The sequence below is a fragment of the Bubalus kerabau genome, chromosome 2, assembly GCF_029407905.1.
Source record: "Bubalus kerabau isolate K-KA32 ecotype Philippines breed swamp buffalo chromosome 2, PCC_UOA_SB_1v2, whole genome shotgun sequence".
Lineage (NCBI taxonomy): Eukaryota > Metazoa > Chordata > Mammalia > Artiodactyla > Bovidae > Bubalus > Bubalus kerabau.
Window position 1 is genome coordinate 125218488 of NC_073625.1, and position 26374 is coordinate 125244861.

Consider the following 26374-nt stretch of genomic DNA (forward strand, 5'->3'; position numbering starts at 1 on the left):
AGGAAACCCAAGCAATATGTGGAGGTATGAACATTGGGAGAAGCCATGATCGCCAAGCCATAGCACTAGCCAAGCTCTCAGCACCAATCTGCTGACCAACAATCATGTGTCTTGAAAATGGATGCTCCACATTCAAGTCAAGCCACCGGGCATGTTTCACAGAATAGAGATAAGCCATTCTCACGAAACAGTACCCAAAGTGAAGATTCATGAGCAAAATAAGCAATAGTGTGTTTGGGAGCAGTTTAGCATGTACCAATGGATGTCTGACACAAATCTAGAAATAGATAAAATTATCTATATTTGTATGAACTGATAGTCATCCTTTTTGACAAAAAGGAATGCTTGTTTTGCTTCAAACTACACATCATTAGTTTCAATAAAAACATAATTTTTTTTAATAAAATGCTGTTCTAAGTTGTACAAATTTCTGCAAACAAGTGTCAATGTGTTTATCATGTGTGCTAAGTCACTTCAGTCACGTCTGACTCTCTGTAACCCTATGGACTGTGGCCTGCCATTCTCATCTGTCCATGAGGATTCTCCAGGGAAGAATACTGGAGTGGGTTGCCATGCCCTCCTCCAGGGGATCTTCCCGACCCAGGAATCAAACCCATGTCTCTTATGTCTCCTGCATTGGCAGGTGGGTTCTTTATCATTAGTGCCACCTGGGAAGCCCCAATGTGTTTATCAGACATAAATAAACATACAAGAGAAACAAAAGCTCCACGTTACCAACTGAATAACGATTTTAAGGAAGAAAATGAATCAAGGTAACACAGCTACTCAGAGGCAAATTGAAAGTCACAAAGTCAAATCTTTTTATGCCAAATCCAGAGCTGTGTCAAAGGGGTTTGAGGACTTTGATCCAACTGATCTGGCTACAATCTCTGTGGCCTGAGTAAGACCCTCTGTGAACCATGGAGTCCTTGAGAAAATGAGGTGTTTAGATAAAAAGACCTCTAAAACTCCACCCAGCTTTAACTTCTCAGACAGAAGAATCCCTCCTCCACCTGTTAGAGCCTTTCATTATTGCATATTCCTTCCAGACTGGATTCTTCTCTTGGTATCCCACTTGCCTCCTTGTCCCTGACTCACAAATCCACCAGATTCCACAAGCAAATTCATGTTTGTATTAAATTCCTTATTTAGGCATAAGATGTCTTATTTCATCCCCTTCTATGGTAGGTAGGTTTCTTAGATGGCGCATCTAAGGACGGTGATCCCTGCCTCCTGTATTCACAGCCTTGTGTAAACTCCTCACCCTGAGTGTGGTCTGATCCCAGTCACCTAATTCTAACCAACAGAACGTGGTATATGTGATGGGATATCACCTCCACCATTAGGTTTCACATGATTAAGACTGACACCTGGTGAGCAGATATCTCTTGCCTTCTCAGCTTCCATGGTTTGATACACTCAGCTACCAGGCTAGAGAGCTGCACAAGAGCTGAAGCCAGTCCCCCTGCTAACAGTCATCTAGAAACTAAGACCCTCAGTTCAACAAGCCAGGTGACATTGAACTGTTGACAACAACCACACAGGCTTGGAAGCTGATCATTCCCCAGTTGAGCCTTCAGATGAGACTGTAGACTCAGCTGATATCCTGATTGCAGATTTGTGAGAAACTGTGAACAGATAGTCCAACTAAGCTGTGGCCAGATTCTTGGCCCACAAAAAAATGTAAGAAGGTGTGTTATTTTTTAATTAATTACCTTATTTTATTTATTTATTTATTTTTGCTGCACTAGATCATCACTGCAGCATGCAGGCTTCTCTTGTTGCAGAGCATGGGCTCTAGAGTGCACAGCCTCTCTAGTTCTGGAGCACAGGTTTTAGTTTCCCCTCAGCATGTGGGATCTTAGTTCCCTGAACAGGGATCAAACTCAAGCCCCCTTCACTGGAAGGTATATTCTTAACCACTGGACCACCAGGGAAGTCCCATGTGTGGGGTTTTCAAGCTGCTAGGTTTTTAAGTAATCGATTGCACAGCAATAGAGAACTAATATTTTTTACTATGCATTAATAATAAGGAAGATCCTCCAAATATCCCTGAAGGGAAAAACTCACTAAAATCATGACAGCCTTGTCTCCATCCCCACCACCCAATATCTCTATCTCAGGGGATCCAAAAAGGACACAGTCTTGTTACATTTTAAACCATAGCAACAGAAAAACAGCCCCAAGAAACCCAGTCATATCCTGAAGGAAAGGTATGGAGGAGTTATACTGCATTGGATACAAACAGCACTTGGGCCTGAGATACAAAAAGGAAAATATCTTATTAGAATAGATCCAAGTCAATGTGGATACTCTGTTCAGAGTTTCTCAAGGAGGTGAAGAACATGATTTAAAAGGTGACTTATAATTTTAATACCATAGACACTGTGAGTGGAAGGTATGAGTAAGATCTGGCCTCATTTACAAATGCGGACCTGAGGCTCAGAAAGAGAAACGCTTACACAACTTGTTAATTGCAGAACTGGGAGAAAAATCCATTTCTGCTTGTTCAACTCAGTTCTGCTTCCAATGCAAATGCAAAAAAAAAAAAAAAAAATCATTTCAAGCAAAATAGTAACTCACTTATTTAATAATTAATTTATTTCATTCTTAATAAATGTGACCTGTAGCATATGTTAAATGAAAGGATACTAGGGGAAAAATTATTAGGTCGTGCATACGAGTGTGACCACATCTCACATATGTGTAAGTATTCAGATGCATAAGCAGCTAAATGCAATTCTAATTGCATATTCTTTAGAAGCATATTAGCAGAGAAATCAACGTAGGAAGGAAATGAAAAAAATTCTGTGCAAAAGGTGACAGGTTTATAATGTACTATTTCTTCCCAAATAAGTTAGAAAAGTCAATATTTGCCCTAGATGAGCGGCAGAATGAGGTTCCTATCATAAATGTTCAACATGATGTTGCATCTGATAACTGGGATGAGTGAAAAATATTTGTATAGCACTTCATAATTTACAGAGCACTTTAATGCACAGTATGTCTTTTACTTCTCATGAAACCATATATGTTAAGCAGAGGGGGTATTCATATCACGGATGAAGCAAATGAGGTTCAGAGAGATAAAGCAACTAAAATTCATACTTCCTAATATGGAAGAGCTGGAATTGTATGCTCATTTTCTAAATCTACATGCTTAGTCTAAGAATTAGAGATGCAAATCATTCTCAATTAAAAACAAAAATCTTCCAGATTCTGTCAATTTACTGTGTAACCAGGGGAAAATACTTCTCTGACTTTGGGTTTCCTCCCCTAGAAAATAACATTAGACTGGTGCCCACTGTTGACATTAGAGCAAGTCTTCGGAGAATACAACCGTAGAGGTAAGACAAAGGAGGGAAAGGATCCTGCTCATAAAGCATTTGATTGACAAGCAGCTGCAAAGAGTTCTCAAAGTGGGACCCCAACATCAGTAACATCTGGGAACTTTTTAGAAATACAAATTCTTGAGCCTTACTGCAGACATCCTGCAACAGAAATTCAGAGAGTAGAGACCAGCATTCTTCCCAACAAATCTGCCAGGACAGCTGGAAGAAAATTAACTTGACTATACGCCATTGTCGGACACGACTGAAGTGACTTAGCAGTAGCAGCATAGTTGTTTCTGCTTTAGTGAGAATAAATTATACCAATAGTTCAATACTAGGCTTATTAAATCATGACAAGTTCATAATCTATGAGTCATGATTTTTGTTTTTACAGTGAACTTTATTCAGTTATCAGAGGAATTACCCTGTGATCCACAGAAATAGATGTCAATGATTCATTCATATGTCAGACGAAAGGTTATTGCTCTAGTTTTGGCCTTAGAATCCATGCATTAGAAGATGCTAAAATAACCAAAGGAACTGGACAAAGGCTCAGGAACAGCTAGACCCACACTGTGACATGATATAAGAATGACGACCAATTTATGTGAGATAGATGATCTGTTCAGACAGTTGTATGGTGGTCACAGACGAAATTTATGAATCAATCTTTTTCTTTAACATAAAAGCAACAACTTGGACAGTTTTAAAATAAGGATTAGCATTTAATTCCCAATAATAAAATCTGCTACTGCAAATGGTGCTGCGCTGTGCGCTGTGCTAAGTTGCTCAGTCATGTCAGCCTCTTCAACCCAATGGATCATAGCCTGTCAGGCTCCTCTGTCCATGGAGATTCTCCAGGCAAGAATATTGGTGTTGGATTTCCATGCCCTCCTCTAGGGATCTTCCCAACCCAGGAATAGAACCCAGGTCTCCAACAATGCAGACAGATTCTTTTCCGTCTGAGCAAATGGTGCTAACTATATACCAAACACTGTTTTATGTGCTTACACATGGCAATTCATTTATTTCTCATTACAATCCTAAGAGGTAGATACTCTATCTCCATTACAGAGATGAAAAACTGTGGCACAAAAAGCTTAAGTGATCTATCCCAGGTCACAACGAAAGTGGCAGAGTTAGGATTTGAACTCAAGGCAGTCTAGTCCCAGAATCTATTATTTTAATCACCGCCAATAGAGTGCATTCTAAGTAATCTTAAATGCTACCAGGTTGTTTGCAAAACATGCTGAACACCATGAACCTAAGTTCACATTATCCTGAAAAACATGAACTTGGCCCTTTGATTTGCAGACACTACCCTCTGGTTGCACATAATGACTCCTAGGAACTCCAAATGGGTAGTACAGAAAAACTTCCACAGTGAAATAATTAAAGGACAGAAAGAAAAATAAATATATACACATTTTCTTCTTTTACACAGGGCAAAAGCCATACCAGTTCAAGCTAACAACACCATAAGAGATTATCTCATTTTCAAGTCCAGTTTATAAATATTGAAACAGACTCAGAAAGAGGTAGCGTACCCACTGGACACCTGGGCTGATGATGGAAATTATGGACCTCTTGCTGTTGTTCAGTTGCTAAGTCGTGTATGACTCTATGAGAACCCATGCAGTGCAGCATGCCAGGCTCCTCCATCCTCCACTATTTCCTGGAGTTTGCTCAAACTCATGTCCTTTGAGTTGATGATGCTGTCCAGCCATCCCATCCTCTGCTGCTCCCTTCTCCTCCTGCCCTCAATCCTTCCCAGTATCAGAGACCTCTCAAGACATTTTAAATAATATTTTTAAATGTCCAACTAAGTTGTTCCACTTGCTTGTTTTCACAAGATGGCATATTTTTGCAAGGTTAAGGAAGGAATCTCTTTCTACCCTCACTCTGTTCACCTATAGCTCTTACCAGTGTTCACCAGAGTTCTGCTGATATTTATAAACACAATCTCCAAAGGTCATTAAGGTTCTTTTTTAAATCTGTTTTAATTTAATTAATTTTTTAAGCTATGGGCTTTCCTGTATGCAATGGCGTCTCTCCAGTCGTGATACACAGGCTTAGTTGCCCTGTGGCATGTGAAATTTTAGCTTCTTGACCAGGGATCAAACTTGTGTCCTCTGCTTTGGAAGGCAGATTCTTAACCACTGGACCATCCAGGAAGTCCCCATCAAAAATTCTTCTCAGTAACAGTTCTAAAAAAATCACATATCTCTGCTAGTTGTTATAGCAAGCAGCACAAAAACCTTTATTGAGGCTGAGTAGTTTGCCTTAAGCACAGAAATAGTCAATATGGGGGCCTGGGATAGGACCAAAGTCTGTCTTTACTTCTAAGTTTTACATCAAGGAACAGAAAACTCCAAGCCCTGTGACCAAGAATGAGAAAACCACAAAATCCTAGTATCTTTCAAATCAATTCTCCCATCTGTTGCCTGAATTACTTTCCCAGAGTTGTTGCCAAGACTCACTTGATGATGGTGGTGGTGGTGGTGACAGCGACGGCAGTAACAGTGTTATTATGTGCAGGACAGCGCATTCACACGCCGCACACACACCCAGTATTCCATGTGGTCCTCATGCAAACTCTGAGAAGTATTATTAACTCAGGTTAATAACTGAGGTTTTAGAGCATTTAAAAATTCACCCAGTAAATGCCAGAGAATCATTTCAACTGGCTCCAATGAAGGCAAATAAGCAATCTTCTGAGGAAGCCTACATTGAACCTCAACTGTCCTTACTGTTAGAAAGGTACTGCCTTCAAAATATTAGTTTGTGTTATGCTCCCTGGATCACCATGGAAGTCTGCTCCTACCTGCAGTGACTCCTATTCAATACGGATAGGAGTCCCAGGCAGCTTCCACAACATCCATGCTGAGTTACATCTCTTCCGGCAGCATCCTATATATGCTTCTTCCTTAGGATGTACACTCTGTGCCTCAATTGTCAGTTTGCATTCTCCCAATAGACTATGAGCTTCTTTAAAGTGTGGACCATGGGCAATTTTATCTCTGTATTAAAGGCACATTGCTCAATATAGAGCTCTATTTTTTTTAAGTGAGATATAATTCACACACCACTAAGTCCACTCTTCAAAAATGTACAGTGATCACTGGTATATTCAAGAAATGGTGAAATGTTGTTGTCCATTTGCTCAGTCATGTCCTATTCTTTGCGACCCCATGGACTACAGCATGCCCACCAGGTTTCCCTGTCCTTCACCATCTACCAGAGCTTGCTCAAATTCATGTCCAATGAGTCAGTGATGCCTTCCAACCATCTCATCCTCTGTCATCCCCTTCTCCTCCTACCTTTAATCTTTCCCAGCATCAGGGTCTTTTCTAATGAGTCAGCTCTTTGTATCAGGTAGCTAAAGTATTGGAGCTTCAGCTTCAGCATCAGTCCTTCTAATGAATATTCAGGACTGATTTCCTTTAGGATGGACTGGTTGGATCTCCTTGCAGTCCAAGGGACTCTCAAGAGTCTTCTCCAACACCACAATTCAAAAGCATCAGTTCTTTGGCATTCAGCCTTCTTTATAGTCCAACTCTCACATCCATACATGACCACTGGAAAAACCGTAGCTTTGACGAGAAGGACCTCTGTCGGGAAAGTAATGTCTCTGCTTTTTAATATGCTATCTAGGTTGGTCATATGGCAATCCACTCCAGTACTATTGCCTGGAAAATCCCATGGACAGAGGATTCTGGTAGGCTACAGTCCATGGGGTCGCAAAGAGTCAGACACAACTGAGCGACTTCACTTCACTTTAGGTTGGTCATAGCTTTTCTTCCAAGAAGCAAACATCTTTTAAGTTCATGGCAATAATCACCATCTACATTAATTTTGGAGCCCAAGAAAACAAAGCCTGTCATTGTTTCCATTTTTTCCCCATCTATTTACCATGAAGTGATGGAACCGGATGCCATGATCTTCGTTTTTGGAATGTTGAGCTTTAAGTCAGCGTTTTCTCTCTCCTCTTTCACGTTCATCAAGAGTCTCTTTAGTTCCTCTATGCTTTCTGCCATAAGGGTGGTGCCATCTGCATATATGAGGCTATGGATATTTCTCCTGGCAATCTTAATGTCAGCTTGTGCTTCATCCAGCCAGGCATTTCTCATGATGCATATAAGTTAAATAGGTAGGGTGACAAAATACAGCCATGACGTACTGCTTTCCCAAGTTTGAACCAGTCTGTTGGTCATTAGTATATTTAAGGAATTGTTAAATGAATATCACTAATTGCTGACTATTTGATCCTTCCCAAAATAATTAGACTGTCCCCACAAGAGGTGGTGATTTAGTCTCAAAGTCATTTCTGACTCTTGCAACCCTGTGGACTGTAGCCCACCAGGCTCCACTGTCCGTTGGATTTCCCAATCTGGAAAGCAGAGTGGGCTGAAGTTGGCCCGAGCCCAGCGTGCCTGTAATGTGGGCACCAGGCGTGAAGCATTTTTGTTCCATCTTGTTCCCCAGCATCTACAGAAGCCTCACGCACCTCACTTGAGGCAGCAGCACTCTGTAGGGAACAGACGTACAGGTAGAGGTGGAAGGAAGGGTCACAGCTGGGTTACGGATTTCACAAAACAAAAAAACACACTTCCTCCACACACAAGTGAGAGCTGGGCTTGGGAGACAGGGGAAAGAGTACTTCACAGCCTCAGTATAAGGTGGGACTCCCAAGTGCACTAATTACTCTGATACTCATTTGTGGTTTTTAAAGATGCGTCTTATTACTTTAAGGAAATGGTGCCCCACTCCAGTATTCTTGCCTGGAGAATCCCATGGACAGAAGAGCTTGGGGGCCTCAGTCCATGGGGTCACAAAGAGTCCTTTGTGCGATTTCCTTCTCCAGGGTTTCTTCCTTACATAGGGATTGAACCCATGGCTTCTGTACTGCAGAAGGCCTCCTGCAAATTGTAAAATGAATATCGCTTTCTAATTGCAGATTATTTTGATCATTCCCCAAAGACCTACTGTTGCCATTTTTCCCCCTTCTCAGTCACTGGAGACCACTAATCTTTCTAAATCTGTAGATCAGCCTAGTCATATAAATGGAATCATGTTACATGAAATCTTTTGTGACTGGTTTCTTCATATAGCATAGTTTTCAAGATTTATATGTGTTTGGGCATGTATCAGTATTTCATTCTAATTTATGATTAAATAATATTTAATTGGATGGATATACTACACTTGTTTATTCATTCTTCAATTGATTGATGTTTAAATTGTTTCCACTTTCTGGCTATTATGAATAATGCTGCTATGCACATTCATTGACAAGCTTTTGTGTGGATAAATGTTTTAATTCTCTTGGATATATATTTAGGAACAAAGTTGTTTGCTCATATGATAACTTTAAGTCTAATCTTTTGAGGAACTGGTGGGCTTTTTTCAAAATGGCTGTGCCACTTTACAACTAACCAGCAAGTATGACAACTCCAATTTCACTACATCTTTTTTTTTATATGTTTCTGTCTTTTGTATTATAACCATTTTTGTGTGGGTGATGTTGTATCTCATTGTAGTTTTGATTTATTTCCTGGATAACTAATAACATCTTTTCCTATGATATTAGCTTCCAGTATATCTTTGGAGAAAAAGATCATTTGTCCATTTTTAAATCAGATTATTTGTCTTCTTACTGATGTATAAGAGTCTTCATATAGTCTAGATAGAAATCTATCATATACATGATATCCGAGTGAATTCTCCCAGTCCATGGGTTGCTATTCACTTCCATGATAGTGTCATTTTAAGCACAAAAGTATTAAATTTTGAAAAGTCTAAGGAATCAGGTTTTTCTGTTTGTTTGTTTTGTTTTTTAAGCTATTAGTACTTTTGGTCTGGGCTTCCCCAATGGCTCAGTGGTAAAGAATGCACCTGCAGGGCAGGAGATGCAGGTTCAATCCCTGGGTCGGAAAGGTCCCTTGGTGAAGGAAATGGCAATCTACTCCAGTACTTTTGCCTGGGAAATCCCATGGACAGAGGAGCCTGGTGAGCTACAGTCCATAGGGTTGCAAAGAGTAGGACATGACTGAGCGACTGCGCACATGTACGCACACACACACACACACACACACACACACTGGTCATTTAGAAAATAAAACATCACTCTCTGTTAGTTGGGTGGCAGAGGGAGCCAAGAGGATTCCTTATTGCACTTCTAGCAGTATCTAAGAAATAACATTTTCCAGTATTTTCATATAAGTAGTATAATATCAAGATGATACAATCTCAAAACAGTCAAGACACTTATTAAAATAACTTGAGTAATGGGCTTACTTTGAGTAATGGGCTTACATGTCTGACGACTAGTACTTGAAGCTTTCTGAAACACATTTCTTAAACAAATATTCATCTCTTTAACTAACTTTAATTCTTATAGTTTACTTATATCAGCAGAATATTACTGTTATGGATCCATTGTTTATCATCTATATAAGCAATCTATTTAGAATTAAATGATCGCTTTAAAATGTCTTAAGTTTACTTATTTTTAAGGATTTTCATAGACACATATAGATAGAAAGCTTGTTTCCATTTAAAAAGTACAAGTTGGTTAGGTTAAGACAATCAGTTTTAAAAATGGCTTACAATTGGCACAACACATAATATTTCAAATATCAGGTCAGGAGGTATCAGAAATAATGCAGTAAAGGAAGGAGGAGATGAATCATTGAGGCTCAAACAAAAGAGTCATATGATAATTCTGCAGAATTTTTGCTATTTTTTTTTTTCTGAAAAAAAGAAGCATACATTAGCTCATCAGTCAAGTAACTTTTTGTCTTCTATCACTGAATCTGAAGAACTTATCATATTGATCTTTGTATTAGGAAACACTGAGTAACATAATGGTCCTTTCTTTTTAGCAGTTACTTAGAGGATACAGAAAAGAACTTGTTGTTTATTTTTATATCATCACAATAAGAAAAAAAGAGTTATAGTATTGAATTATAATCCCAGAAAGCATCATCTTTTCAACCAAGTGCATTGCCTTCAAGTGATACAAGGCAGTGCAGAGATAAAGCGAGAAATTTTAGCTGAATCAGTAGCTGCCGTTAAGTTGTCCATATATACCTCACTTGCCTCAGTTGTACTATTTTTTACTGCTACAAATACCTGCTGTTACTTATGGAGAAACCAGAAAGCAGTTATAACTATGTATGAACTAATTCAATGCCAATTCCAAAGTGGGTTTTCTAGCAGACTTCTAGAATGTGAATTCTTACATCCTTATTGGATTTGCTGACAATATTTACTTATTTACTAAGCCAATATGAATTCATATGGCTCTTGTTTGCAGGAAACAAGAAGATAATCTTGCCTCAAGGGCTATATAGTCAGGTATTTAACACAATGATTTATCAGCTGCACAAGCTTCAGGCATTGTATGTACACTTTTAGACCATCTATAAGGTATACTCTGTGAGGTAAAATTATTGGAATTTTAACTTTACATTTGAGCAATTTGTGATTCAGAGTAGCAAAACATAATCCAATTCTCTTCTGAGGTCTTGAACCCCAATATGATAGCACAGCAAGTCTGGACTCAGGACCTCAGAGAGGTCAAATTCCCAGAGACAAATTCTAAAATTCACAAGTGGCCCCATTTGCTCGTACATGAAAAGTGTACCTCCTGGCTCAACAGCCGTAAGTACCCAATTGGTATCTTTCATTTCAACAAATGTCCAGTTCACAGTTTTATGTAAACTGGAAATAAGTATGTTCAAATAACAAAATATACCAAATTAAACTTTCATATCTGTAGTTAATGTATTCACTGAAAGACGACATGTGACTTTTCTGGTAATTCTTCCACAGTATGAAAGGAAACTTAGCAGTTATCTTCCAACATGGTATTTTTGTGGAGAGGACAGACCAGTTACTCACCATGACAAATGGTGATATGTAGGATTAGTATTAACCACCTCCAATCTTCTGTTCAAAGAGAATACCTTTATCATCATTACGCTTATTTTAGCTACAAGGCATACAAAGGAAATGGGTGTTGAAACGCACAAAAATGTGACAATATCTTAACTGAGATTCGGCTCTTGCTCTTAAAACACAACGTTCCCATGCATTTGCCATGGTAAAATCTAATCATCTTGAGTAAAAAACATAGACAAATTTGTATTTTGTTGTTTATTTGCTTTTAAATAAATTTTAAAAAAAGATAAAGGAATAAAGAGAACCATGGGATCTGAGACTAAGGCTACCACCAAAATAGATATTTAAACAGTGGGAGAGAAGGAAAGAAATAAGGAAAGCAGTCCTGACAAGAAAGCTCTTTAATTTTGCAAATGTGATGTGTGCTTCCGCATGGACATAGAGCTAATTATTTCCACTAAGATTGTGTTATAAAATGGAGAAGCTCAACAGGCAGCTTTGTGAGCTTCTTTTTAAACCAATGTCTAGATGGAGTGACTCACTGTAATGTAACACAATCATCTCTGAGCCAAGGTCTTACAAATCACAGCTAAAACCTACCCCAGGGACCATGGCCAGGACACCAGAGAAGGCTTCCTCTTCCCTCCCTAGGCTCCAGTAGAGCCGGCTTCTCCTGGATACTTCACAGCACAGCTGCCTTGCTTCCCTTCCTCCTATTTCACTGCTGGGACCTTACCCATATCACACACTCAGAGCACACTCTTACACTGGGGCAAGTCAAATGGGCATTTTGGGGAAGAAGTTTTGGAGAGGTGCAACTGGAGAAGGCAATGGCATCCCACTCCAGTACTCTTGCCTGTACAACCCCATGGACGGAGGAGCCTCGTAGGCTGCAGTCCATGGAGTCGCTAAGAGTCAGACATGACTGAGCGACTTCACTTTCACTTTTCACTTTCATGTATTGGAGAAGGAAATGGCAACCCACTCCAGTGTTCTTGCCTGGAGAATCCCAGGGACAGAGGAACCTGGTGGGCTTCTATCTATGGGGTCGCATAGAGTCGGACACGACTGGCGCGACTTAGCAGCAACAGCAGCAGCAGCAGCAACCCAAGGAAGATCTTCAACATAAAGTTCCACGTGAAAATGCTACATTTTCTTGGCACTCAAAATTGAAAAGCTAACTGTGTTATGCTTGTCACTTAAGACACAAATACAAACATCAGCTTCTATAAAAGGAAGAGGTATAAATGTTATTGAGATGCAATTATATACAATCAATTTTTTTTTATTTTATTTTATTTTTAAACTTTACAATATTGTATTGGTTCTGCCATATATCCAAATGAATCCGCCACAGGCAAACATGTGTTTCCCATCCTGAACCCTCCTCCCTCCTCCCTCCCCATACCATCCCTCTGGGTCATCCCAGTGCACCAGCCCCAAGCATCCAGTATCGTGCATCGAAAATTAATTGCCTCTCATCAAAATCATGGCATGCAACTCTGAGTCAGCTAACCACTCCTCCACCCCCACCTCATTGTTACTTAACAGTTGAGGTTTCCTGGCAGGTACAGACTAATTCAAAATACCCCAGATCTACTAAATATGGGAACTCCAAAGAATTAGATCCTCTTTTCTTTTAAAATGATATTTTGCCTCTATTACTTTAATGGATTCCATTTGGCAACTTACATATGAGGTTTCTACTATATTTCAACTTTGACCATAGCTTTCAAAGAAAGCTATTAGTAAGCACACATTACAGATACATGGACAAATCAGGTTTTTGTTTTGTTTTAAGTGATTTTTGTTCTTATTGTTTAGTTGCCGAGTCCTGTCTGACTCTTTGAGATCCCATGAACTGTAGCCCACCAGACTCCTCTATCCATGGGATTTCTCAGGCAAGAATACTGGTGTGGGTTGCCATTTCTTTCCAGAGGGGCTCTTCCCCACCCATGTCCCCTGCTTGGCAGGTTGATTTTTCACCACTGAGCCACCTGGGAAGCCCAATCAAATCATGTTATGAATCTAACATTTTTCCCAAAGGAATACGGGAAGAGGAAAATGAAACTATCCATACCTCTTCTCTTTTTCAACAGTATAAGACCCAGTTCCTATCTCCATTTCCAAGAAGCCAAACAAAGCAACACCCAAGTCTTATTCTGCAGGAATATTCTCCATCTTAGCACACAGTATCAGCATGTCGCAGGTCTCATCCTCCAGTAGCATACATGTTTGGGTTGCAACAAATAGTATGGAATATTAAAAATTTAATTATTAATTTCCCCTGCAGCTGCTCATGGCTTTTGCAAGCTAGAACAAGGAGCACAAGAGAATAGAAGATCCATGGCATATAAGACTCCACCCTGATTACAGAACCAGCAAGCCCTCAGGCCACATGAATTACAAATAAAAAGCCTTCCATGCCACACAGACACACCTGAAAAAATTTTTTAGGTTGCCTCATAAATTATTGCTCTATGAAAGGAATGCAGTATGAGAGCACTGGGATTGAAACTCAAGATATGTTCATGTGACCAAACAGCAAGTATGTACTCAGTTTCCAAACAAAGAAATTGTAATAATTTTAAAATGTTTTAAATAAGAAAGATAAATATATCATTGATAGAGTAGCAGCATTCAGGAAAGACAAACCCCAAACCTTCAAAGACCTGAAGTTACAAGCAAGATCCCAACACAAGTTCACCATCTGAAAACAAAACAGGAAGGACTGGCACTTCCCTGGCAGGCCAGTAGTTCAGTTTAATAAGTTCAGTCACTCAGTTGTGCCCGACTCTCTGAGACCCCAAGGACTGCAGCATGCCAGGCTTCCCTGTTCATCACCAATTCCCAGAGCTTGCTCAAACTCATGTCCATTGACTCGGTGATGCCATCCATGTGAAGTCAAGTGGGCCTTAGGAAGCATCACTACAAACAAAGCTAGTGGAGGTGATGGAATTCCAGTGGAGCTGTTTCAAATCCTGAAAGATGATGCTGTGAAAGTGCTGCACTCAATATGCCAGCAAATTTGGAAAACTCAGCAGTGGCTGAGAAAAGGTCAGTTTTCATTTTAATCCCAAAGAAAGGCAATGCCAAAGAATGCTCAGACTACCATATAATTGCACTCATCTAACATGATAGAATGACACCCGACTCCAGTACTCTTGCCTGGAAAATCCCATGGACGGAGGAGCCTGGTGGGCTGCAGTCCATGGGGTCGCTAAGAGTCGGACATGACTGAGCGACTTCACTTTCACTTTTCACTTTCATGCTTTGGAGAAGGAAATGGCAACCCACTCCAGTGTTCTTGCCTGGAGAATCCCAGGGACGGGGGAGCCTGGTGGGCTGCCGTCTATGGGGTCGCACAGAGTTGGATACGACTGCAGCGACTTAGCAGCAGCAGCAGCAACACGATAGTAAAGTAATGCTCAAAATTCTCCAAGCCAGTCTTCAGTAATATGTGAACTGTGAACTTCCAGATGTTCCAGCTGGTTTTAGAAAAGGGAGAGGAACCAGAGATCAAATTGCCAACATCCACTGGATCATGGAAAAAGCAACAGAGTTCCAGAAAAACATCTATTTCTGCTTTATTGACTATGCCAAAGCCTTTGACTGTGTGGATCACAATAAACTGTGGAAAATTCTGAAAGAGATGGGAATACCAGACCACCTGACCTGCCTCCTGAGAAACCTGTATGCAGGTCAGGAAGCAACAGTTAGAACTGGACATGGAACAACAGACTGGTTCCAAATAGCAAAAGGAGTTTGTCAAGGCTGTATATTGTTACCCTGCTTATTTAACTTATATGCAGAGTACATCATGAGAAATGCTGGTCTGGAGGAAGCACAAGCCGGAATCAAGATTCCTGGGGGAAATATCAATAACCTCAGATATGCAGATGACACCACCCTTATGGCAGAAAGTGAAGAGGAACTAAAAAGCCTACTGATGAAAGTGAAAGAGAAGAGTGAAAAAGTTGGCTTAAAGCTCAACATTCAGGAAACTAAGATCATGGCATCTGGTCCCATCACTTCATGGCAAATAGATGGGGAAACAGTGGAAATAGTGGCTGACTTTATTTTTCTGGGCTCCAAAATTACTGCAGATGGTGACTGCAGCCATGAAATTAAAAGACGCTTACTCCTTGGAAGGAAAGTTATGACCAACCTAGACCACATATTAAAAAGCAGAGACATTACGTTGTCAACAAAGGTCCATCTAGTCAAAGCTATGGTTTTTCCAGTAGTCATGTATGGATGTGAGAGTTGGACTATAAAGAAAGCTGAGCACCAAAGAACTGATGCTTTTGAACTGGGATGTTGGAGAAGACTCTAGAGAGTCCCTTGGACTGCAGGGAGATCCAACCAGTCCATCCTAAAGGAGATCAGTCCTGGGTGTTCATTGGAGGGACTGATGTTGAAGCTGAACCTACAATACTTTGGCCACCTGATGTGAAGAGCTGACTCATTTGAAAAGACCCTGATGCTAGGAAAGATTGAGGGCAGGAGGAAAAGGGGACAACAGAGGACGAGATGGTTGGATGGCATCACTGACTCTATGGACATGGGTTTGGGTGGACTCTGGGAGTTGGTGAATGACAGGGAAGTGCTGCAGTTCTTGGGGTCACAAAGAGTCAGACACGACTGAGCGACTGAACTGAATTGAACTGACGCCATCCAACCATCTCATCCTCTGTTGTTCCCTTCTCCTCCTGCCCTCAGTCTTTCCCAGCATTAGGGTCTTTTCCAATGAGTCACTTCTTCACATCAGGTGGCCAAAGTATTGGAGCTTTAGCATCAGTCCTTCCAATGAATATTCAGGACTGATTTCCTTTAGGACTGACTGGTTTAATCTCTTTCTATAAGATTCTATATACCTCAGAGCCAAAAACTCAAAATATAAAACAGAAGCAACACTGTAATAAATTCAATAGACTTTAAAAATGATTCACATCCAAAAAGAAAAAAAATGAAAAATGGGAAAGACTGAGTGGACCATTGCTCAAAGTCAACATCTTATTTCTTGGGACTAGAAAACATGGTTTCTCCGCAAAAGAGGAAAATTGTAGTTACCATGCCCATATTAGAAATATAGAAAAGGAAGCTCAGACTGGTGATATGGACAATCCACACAACTGGAGCTCTTTTTACAGAGGCGATCACAGGGAATTGAGAAGACAGTGCTCTTATTGGCAAGCTTGGGAAGCTAGGTTTTTTTTTTTTTTAATATAAATTTATTTATTTTAATTGGAGGCTAATTACTTTACAATATTGTATTGGTTTTGCCATACATCAACATGAATCCGCCACGAGTGTACACGTATTCCCCATCCTGAACCCCCCTCCCACCTGCCTCCCTGTACTATCCCTCTGGGTCATCCCAGTGCACCAGCCCTGAGCACCCTATCTCATGCATCAAACCTGGACTGGCGATTCATTTCATATATGATATTATACATGTTTCAATGCCATTCTCCCAAAATGTCCCACCCTCTCCCTCTCCCACAGAGTCCAAAAGACTGTTCTATACATCTGTGTCTCTTTTGCTGTCTCGCATACAGGGTTATCGTTACCATCTTTCTAAATTCCATATATATGCGTTAGTATACTATATTGGTGTTTTTCTTTCTGGCTTACTTCAATCTGTATAATAGGCTGTCCAATCCTATCCTTATCCCAGGAATTGCTCCAAATGTTTTCATACTATCCTAAATGAAGACAGAGAAATTGTATTTGACCAATTCCAAAGAAACTTAATTCAAAAATACTAAATCTTTAATTACAATTAATATAAAATACCCGAAATTTCCTCCAAGTTACCTAGGTACCAGTCCCTGCCCTACCAAACTCAGTGCAGGGAAGAAAAGTCAGCTTTGTACCAGGAATTAGAAAGCCAGCACTCTAGGCATGGTTTTGCCAAGAGAAGGGAAAGGAAATCATAAGTCCATGGATTTATCCTTTGTATTCTAAGAAATCAAGAGAATTTCAAGGTTGACCCTATGTACACTTCCCAGGAGTCTAATCTGTGCTTTTATTAACAGCAGAATGCCAGATGGGTGGGGTCTATATTCATACTAATTAAAAATATATATATAATCATAAATATTCAATTTTCCTTTAAGTTATATCTTATTTTGTTTACTCCTTCATGTTTCCAAGCCATGTTTTAGAGGAAGTGCCACAAAAGGGAGCCACTTTAGAACAGACTTACTGAAACACTAAAGGGAACCAGCATGTCCCTCGGTGGCTCTTAGTATCCACATGTAACCATTACCTCTTGGTTCAGGAAAAAGAAAAAACAAAAAAATCATTGATTCTACCTCTAATGAGCCTCACTGAGCAATATTCTTCCTCTCTCTAGACAAAAACTAGAGTTTGGCTAAAAGACCTCTAAACTGTGATACTCTAAGATCATACTGAGTCTGCAGTTCAACCCACAACCATCTCAGAATTTCTCACATCTGTTCTTCTAAAACTACTCCCTAACATACACTTTTTATCATGATTAGAAATTTCAGTACTAAACACTATGGTAGTTTAATCACATTACTCTGTGCAATGGCTGGCATAGATGTGTTAATAGATTTTAAAATCTTCTGTAAAAGTTCAAAAGGTGTTACCCCTAAACCCACTCTAACCAGAAATATAATTGCTACCCATCCCCCAAATTTCTCCTTTTACTGTAAGAGTCCTTGGGGATCAAGAAGGATATTTAGGTATTAAGTAGAGCATGGGATTCCATCTGCTGTTCCCTTTGTACTTCACACACCTCATGTCATAAATGAACTACTTTAGTCTTTCAAAAAGGCATTCATTCTCTTTCAACATCCCATGACTTACGTATTTCTGTTATTCTCTCATTTGAATTCCATGCCCTTCCCAAATATGCAGCCAAAGGAACTCAAATTCTACCTGCTGAGGGTAGTCCTCCCTGACACTTCCCTAGAAAAATGTAAAATATAAAGTTGATATTCCTATTTTTGATTTCCCAACAATTTCAACATCCAGTGAGTCACACAATAACTTCAAGTAGCACATCCAACAAGCCCTTCTTTTATGCCCCTCTGAACTGTTTATGCATTTGTCTCTTCTGTAAGACCAGAAATTCCTCTAAAGCAAGAAAATGTGGATTCTAACCTCTATATTTCCAATGCCTAACCCACAATGGGATCTCAATAAATGTTAGCTGAATGAATGAAAATGTGGAATGAAGCATATTTCCCAAATAAAAAATATGGATAAAAAAGTGAATAGAAATAAAGTTGGGAAATATGACAGTAGAAATTGCTCCTTTGGTAAAAGGAAGAAAATGCCCCCATAAAATCTGTTTTCAGGTATTTTCAGTTGTTAAGTAAATAGAGCAACTTCGGACCCTTACTGTACAAACATTCTACCTATGTGATCATTTTAGCCTCTATCCATGAGTCAATGCAGCCTTGCAAAGCTGATTCAGGAAAGGTGGGTTCAGTAAAGCGCACAACGCATGACTGAATAATGAAAAATCACAGACCTACTAGCATACTTTAAGTTGTCAGTGATTTAACAGGTTTTGCGATTAGCTTTGGATCAAAAATGGAAACATCAAAGTTGGCCATTAACAGTCCACATTTTGAGGACTGCTCAAGTACCTTTTAATTACAACACAACACGGTCTACTGCAAACACCATCTTCTCCTGGCACATATTTTTAATATTTTAAGTGTGTGATTATTGTTCTCACAGTATATAATTATGTTAACCAATAAATACTAACGTATCTAATTCAGTTCCACCAGAGTTAAGATAATTCAGAAGAATGAGCTGTTTCTCCCACTTAAGTTTTGCTTTCGTAAATTAGAATAAAGAAGTTAGAATGGATTGCTGTTTAACTTCTGAATGGAACAGAAACATGAAAAGTGGAATTCTCAACCTGTTCTACTTGAGTTATCATTAATAATTTTTTTAATTTTTAACTTTCATACAGTTTTTAAAGGTAACTTTCCATTTACAGTTATTACAAAATATTAGCTATATTTTCTGTGTTGTACAGCATATCCTTGAGCCTATCTTATAACCAATAGTTTGTACCTCTCACTCTAGAAAGATGCAAGAGGATGGGCCCAGGTCTCAGAAATGTTCTCCAGCTAGCCTTGCTTACTCCTGAGTTTCTGAATGTTGTTTGATGTTAAGCATGTTTCCAATTCCACCCCAGCAAATACCTCGTGCCCACTTTACACAATGGCAAGGCCACTGACTTTGCCACTGCACTCATCCATTTAGTACATAAATACATATATATGCCTTCTCTCTTTTTTAAATAGGATTTTTACTTAATCTTGTTTTTTCCTCCTAAATTCTCATACCCTAATATATACTGGGGAGATTCAGATTAGAGGTTTTTCTTAACATAGCCTACATTCTTTAAGACTGTCTACACATGCCTCCAATTCACCTTTGCATTTTAATGGGTTTATTCAGCAGCCACATTTTGTTTGTGCAATCTCACTGTGCACACAAACTCATAATCACTGATATTTAAACAGTGCTTTACTGATTATAAAGTACTTTCACATCTTTTCACACTAGAGTGAAACACAGATATCTCAACTCTGAGACATAGATGCTTATGATGAGGAAACTAAGACTTAGGAGGTAAGTGGCTTGTCTGAGGACATATGACCACAATGTGAGCACAGCTGGACCTTGAAATTAGACCTGTGTTTGATTTTCAAGTTCTAGATCATATCCAGATTTTTCTCTGAATGTTTTTCTTTTTATGAAAAAGCCATACTCAAGAGACACTGATCAATCACATGAGAAACAGTGTCTTATTTCCTATGTTCCTTCTCCAGGATGAACTGTAGATTTTCTCTGCTTGGAAATCTTCAACTATCCCCCATTATTTATAAAACAAGCCAAAATCTTCATCTGGCACTCAAACATATCCATGGGCTGTGAGCAGGAGACCTTCCAGGCTTATAGTCCACTTGAAGCTTTCAATGGCCTCGTCTGCAACCAGTGGGCAGCTTGCAGTTCTCTGAATGCAGCCTGAACCTTCCTTCAGGTTGCTCTCCCCTCTCGCCTCCAACATCACCACCCCTCCATCCCTCAGCAGAACATGCAAGTATTTGGAATCATCTTTTCAGATGTTGCCACCTTTAAAAGAATATCTCAGTCTTTTCCTTGCTCTTTGATATATCTGCCACTGTTGAACTTATTATGGGTTTCTGAAAGAGGACCATTTGGTCCTATTTTTCTTCCTTTTAACCAACCTCTTTCCTCCTTCTAATAGTTCCCCCAAAAGACCACAGCAGGTGCCACCTCTCTGCAGCTCAGCACGTGTTTATAGAAACAAAGTGCATTTTCACCACTGACAGGCCAAGTGAAGCCAACAGTGATGACAGCTAAGGAAGAACTAGGCACTGGCGTGCGCTGCCTCGTGCCCCACGTAACTGACAGCACGATGATATGTCTAGAAAAGGCAGCTGGAGCATGCCTAATGAGGAAAGCGCCTTACTCAGTCCTGTGTTGAAATGACTGACAGCAGAGAAGCAGGACTGGTTTTTCATTTGTGAAAGGAATCACTGTGAATATTGGAGACACTACTGGAGAACTGGAGGGCTGAAGGTCAAGCAAACATAACACAGTGGCAACAGCTCCCGTCCAAGGTCTGCACGAAGAGTACAGCTGGCTGTCTTACGAGGGCTCAGAAGCTCTGAAACTGATTTACCATTACTTTCTCGAAACTGGAGGGAGGCAAGGAATGACCACTAGCAATGCAAGGTCAGCTTCTGAAATGCAGATAATAAATAAAAGTGAAGAAAAATAGCCACACTCCAAAGGAAGCCAGGGGATACAAAGAAGAACTAATAACAAGACACCACTTGCATTAGAAAAAAAACAATTGGAGGTTCAAGAGGGAGGGGACATATGTATACCTACGGTTGATTCATGTTGATATTTGACAGAAAACAAAATTCTGTAAAGCAATTATCCTTCAGTTAAAAAAAATAGATTAAAAAGAAAAATACATTAATTGCTGTACCAAATGCTAGTACAACTGGGGAGAAACTTATATATTCAAACTGTTGGTGCTAATATAAGCTATTCAGTATCCATGGAAAGAAAAATAAGAAGTAGTCATGACCCCCAATGTAGAAATCCCACTCTAAAAATTCTGAGTCAGGTAAATAGCTCCAAAGAAAATATACATGAACATGTCCTAGACAGCATTACTTACAACAACTGAGAAAGGAAGGTGTCTCAATGTATTTGATGTAAGGAATTTCTTAGAAAAGATGTAGTTCTCACCCTGACTTTAACACAGCCATGCTAAACCATATCTCTGAGGATTCTACTAACATATAACAAAGTATCCACCTAGGCAAAGCCAGAAAAGGAGCAGGGCAATGGCATAAGAAGATTTAACTTATAAATGGGTAGGATGTTGTGGTGCTATTTTAGAGAAAATACTAACCAAATCAGTTAAAGAAATTTCTGTTGACTGACACGTTGATATTAAAAAGATAACTTAGACCATCGACTCTGAGAAAATCAAAAAAGAAAGAAGGGCTGTAAGAAGCAGCTTGCGCTTCAGGTAATTGCAGATTATCTGTGGCTAATATTCACAGCTAACTTACCTGCGGGGGCCGAGGCTTGTAGGGGGAGCTGCACTCCAGGTCAGCCAAGATGCTAGTCAGTGAGTCAATCTCAGCATCCAGGCTGGAGCGTCTCTCCTCAAGGGTCTTGCCTCCAGGATTTCCCTGCAAGAAGTAATATATTTACATTAAAAGTGGAACTTTCCGGTTTCCATCCATTTCAGTCTGGGTTCAAATTTCTCAAGTACAAAGTGACTTTGTCTAAGCTTTTTACCACTTCATATATTTAGCTTTTATAAAATTTTTGAGGTAGGCTGGAGTATTATCCCTCTTTGACAAATAAGACAACTGGAATATATGAGAAGATTTTCCCAAGGTCATATTCTTATTTAAAGGACATTTTCTTTGATGCATATGCAAGTTAAAGGAAGTAACTGCCTCCATACCTGCACTCAAGGAGTAGATCCAGCCAGAGAGGTGATACAAATTCTGTGTTCAGAAACCACAGTATAGCACTTCCCTGGTGCTGCAGTGGTTAAGAATCCACCTGCCAATGCAGGGGACATGGGTCTCCCTGATCCAGGAAGATCCCACATGCCACAGGGCAACTAAGCCCACGGCCCACAAGCTTGCATGCCCAGGCTCCGCAACAAGAGAAGCCACCGCGGTGAGAAGCCTGAGCACCGCTACAACAGGGAGCAGCCCCAGCTTGCCACAGCTGGAGAGTAGCCCCTGTTCACCTCAACAAGAGAATGCCCACTTGCAGCAACAAAGACCCAGCTCAGCCAAAAAGTTTAAAAAAAGAAAAGAAGCCACTGTATAAAAGGATGGGATTTTAGTTGAAGCAGGAAAAGGCAAGGAGAGACTTCAAGTCCAGGAAGAGGAATCAGTGAGGGATCAGTGGATTAGGTGTGTCTATGTCAGAGAGAGACGGAAAGCCCAAAGAGATATCCCTAAATGATGAACTAGAGTAAGACTGCCCAGGGTGTAGCCAAGGGGCTGGAGAAGAAGCCTGTGGCAGTGACCAGTGATTATGAAGCACAGGATCTATGAATTTCATGTCAATGTTCCATGTTAGCAGGAGAACTGACTGTTGCTTGCATTCAGAATCCACGTGAAGTGAGCAGAGGGCACTAACACCCCCATAAGGGCCTGCACAGGAAGTTGGAACAGGCTTGGGAAAAACAAGAAGTTTGCCTAGAGTTTAAGGCAAGGAAATAAAGAGTGAAAGAAAGTGAAAGTGAAGTCGCTCAGTCACGTCCGACTCTTTGCGACCCCCACGGACTGTAGCCTGCACCAGACTTCTCTGTCCATGGGATTTTCCAGGCAAGAGTACTGGAGTCGGTTGCCATTTCCTTCTCCAGGGGATCTTCCTGACCCAGGGATCAAACCCAGGTCTCAGGGATCGAACCCAGGTCTTCCACCTTGCAGGTAGGCTCTTTACCCTCTGAGCCACCAGGGAAAATAAAAGAGTGAAATACAAAGGAAATAAAAGGGTAGCCCTAGGATTTGGAAACAGGGTGACCCGAAATAATCTTTTAAGATAACAATGTAATAATGATCATAGACATGTGATGGGAATGTCTCTTAAGACTCCATAGAGAAATCAAAGTGAATGTGCAGTAAGGCCCATTAGGAATGAAATAATGAGAAGTTAGTGTAATTGAATCAACTCTACAGAACTTGTCTAAGGAAGTTAAATATCAGTATAGTGTCTTGAAGTGTTTAGAAGAAAAAGCCAAGAAACCAGAGTATCCTCAGCAACAACAAAAATTAGGGTGCCCTGACAAGATAGTGTTTAAATCTTATAATTATCTAAGTAAATTTATCTTTATGAATTTGATACAATGACAGCATAATGGTATTTCCTATTAAGACCACTGGTTTCTTTTCTCCTAGTAGCTTGCTCCCCAAACAACCTTTCCTGAGTCCTTAAACTTATTTAATTCTCCGCATAAAACAGCTCAAATGAGACCTAGTATATTAGTCAGTTTCTTGTGAATTTAGCCAGCAAGAGTTAATGTTTCAGGACCTAATCTATCTGTTTAGATCAGATCTATCTCCATATGTTTATGTCATCTTTGATTTCTTTCATTAGTGTCTTATAATTTTCTGTGTAAGTTCTTTTTTTTTTAAAGCAGTCATTTCATCTCTCTTAATTTATTCTATCTTTTTAAAAAATTTTTATTTTATTTTTTAACTTTACAATATTGTATTGGTTTTGCCATATATCAAAATGAATCTGCCACAGGTATACATGTGTTCCCCATCCCGAACCCTCCTCCCTCCTTCCTCCCATACCATCCCTCTGGGTCGTCCCAGCACACCAGCCCCAAGCATCCAGTATCGTGCATCAAACCTGGACTGGCGACTCGTTTCATATATGATATTATACATGTTTCAATGCCATTATCCCAAATCATCCCACCCTCTTCCTCTCCCACAGAGTCCAAAAGACTGTTCTATACATCAGTGTCTCTTTTGCTGTCTCGTACACAGGGTTATTGTTACCATCTTTCTAAATTCCATATATATGCGTTAGTATACTGTATTGGTGTTTTTCTTTCTGGCTTACTTCACTCTGTATAATAGGCTCCAGTTTCATCCACCTCATTAGAACTGATTCAAATGTATTATTTTTAATGGCTAATACTCCATTGTATATATGTACCACAGCTTTCTTATCCATTCATCTGCTGATGGACATCTAGGTTGCTTCCATGTCCTGGCTATTATAAACAGTGCTGCGATGAACACTGGGGTACACGTGTCTCTTTCCCTTCTGGTTTCCTCAGTGTGTATACCCAGCAGTGGGATTGCTGGGTCATAAGGCAGTTCTATTTCCAGTTTTTTAAGGAATCTCCACACTGTTCTCCATAGTGGCTGTACTAGTTTGCATTCCCATCAACAGTGTAAGAGAGTTCCCTTTTCTCCACACCTTCTCCAGCATTTATTGCTTGTAGACTTTTGGATTGCCGCCATTCTGACTGGCGTGAAATGGTACCTCATAGTGGTTTTGATTTGCATTTCTCTGATAATGAGTGATGTTGAGCATCTTTTCATGTGTTTGTTAGCCATCTGTATGTCTTCTTTGGAGAAATGTCTATTTAGTTCTTTGGCCCATTTTTTGATTGGGTCATTTATTTTTCTGGAATTGAGCTATAGGAGTTGCTTGTATATTTTTGAGATTAGTTGTTTGTCAGTTGCTTCATTTGCTATTATTTTCTCCCATTCTGAAGGCTGTCTTTTCACCTTGCTTATAATTTCCTTTGTTGTGCAGAAGCTTTTAAGTTTAATTAGGTCCCATTTGTTTATTTTTGCTTTTATTTCCAATATTCTGGGAGGTGGGTCATAGAGGATCCTGCTGTGATGTATGTCGGAGAGTGTTTTGCCTATGTTCTCCTCTAGGAGTTTTATAGTTTCTGGTCTTACGTTTAGATCTTTAATCCATTTTGAGTTTATTTTTCTGTATGGTGTTAGAAAGTGCTCTAGTTTCATTCTTTTACAAGTGGTTGACCAGTTTTCCCAGCACCACTTGTTAAAGAGATTGTCTTTAATCCATTGTATATTCTTGCCTCCTTTGTCAAAGATAAGGTGTCCATATGTGCGTGGATTTATCTCTGGGCTTTCTACTTTGTTCCATTGATCTATATTTCTGTTTTTGTGCCAGTACCATACTGTCTTGATGACTGTGGCTTTGTAGTAGAGCCTGAAGTTAGGCAGGTTGATTCCTCCAGTTCCATTCTTCTTTCTCAAGATAGCTTTGGCTATTTGAGGTTTTTTGTATTTCCATACAAATTGTGAAATTATTTGTTCTAGTATCCTTGGGTAAGTTTATTCCTAGATATTTTATTCTTTTGTTGCAATGGTGAATGGGATTGATTCTTTAATTTCTCTTTCTGATTTTTCACTGTTAGTATATAGAAATGCAAGTGATTTCTGTGTATTGATTTTATATCCTGCAACTTTGCTAAATTCACTGATTAGCTCTAGTAATTCTCTGATACTATCTTTAGGGTTTTCTATGGACAGAATCATGTCATCTGCAAACAGTGAGAGCTTCACTTCTTTCCTGATCTGGATTCCTTTTATTTCTTTTTCTTCTCTAATGGCTGTAGCTAGGGCTTCCAGAATTATGTTGAATAATAGTGGTAGAAGTGGACACTCTTGCCTTGTTCCTGATCTTAAGGGGAATGCTTTCAGTTTTTCACCATTGAGAATAATGTTAGACGTAGGTTTATCATATATGGCCTTTACTACGTTGAGGTAGATTCCTTCTATGCCCATTTTTTAAAAAGTTTCAATCACAAATGGGTGCTGAATTTTGTCAAAGCCTTTTTCTGCATCTATTTAGATTATCATATGGCTTTTATCTTTCAATTTGTTAATATGGTGTATCACATTGATAGATTTGCATATATTGAAGAATCCTTGCATCCCTGGAATAAACCCAAGTTGATCATGGCATATGAGCTTTCTGATGTGTTGCTGAATTCTGTTTGCTAAAATTTTACTGAGGATTTTTGCATCTATGTTCACCAGTGATACTGGCCAGTAGTT

The 26374-nt window shown here is 39.6% G+C and overlaps 1 protein-coding gene across 19 annotated transcripts in view; it reads right to left on the reverse strand.

The window, feature by feature from the left end:
• The window catches only part of LPP (LIM domain containing preferred translocation partner in lipoma), a 757468-nt gene that overhangs the window by 372810 nt on the left and 358284 nt on the right, over positions 1-26374 (reverse strand). For all 19 annotated transcript variants that reach the window (XM_055568750.1, XM_055568742.1, XM_055568745.1 and 16 more), the window contains one exon: positions 21857-21979. In XM_055568750.1, the coding sequence (XP_055424725.1) occupies positions 21857-21979 (123 nt within the window). The remainder of the gene's footprint in view (positions 1-21856; positions 21980-26374) is intronic.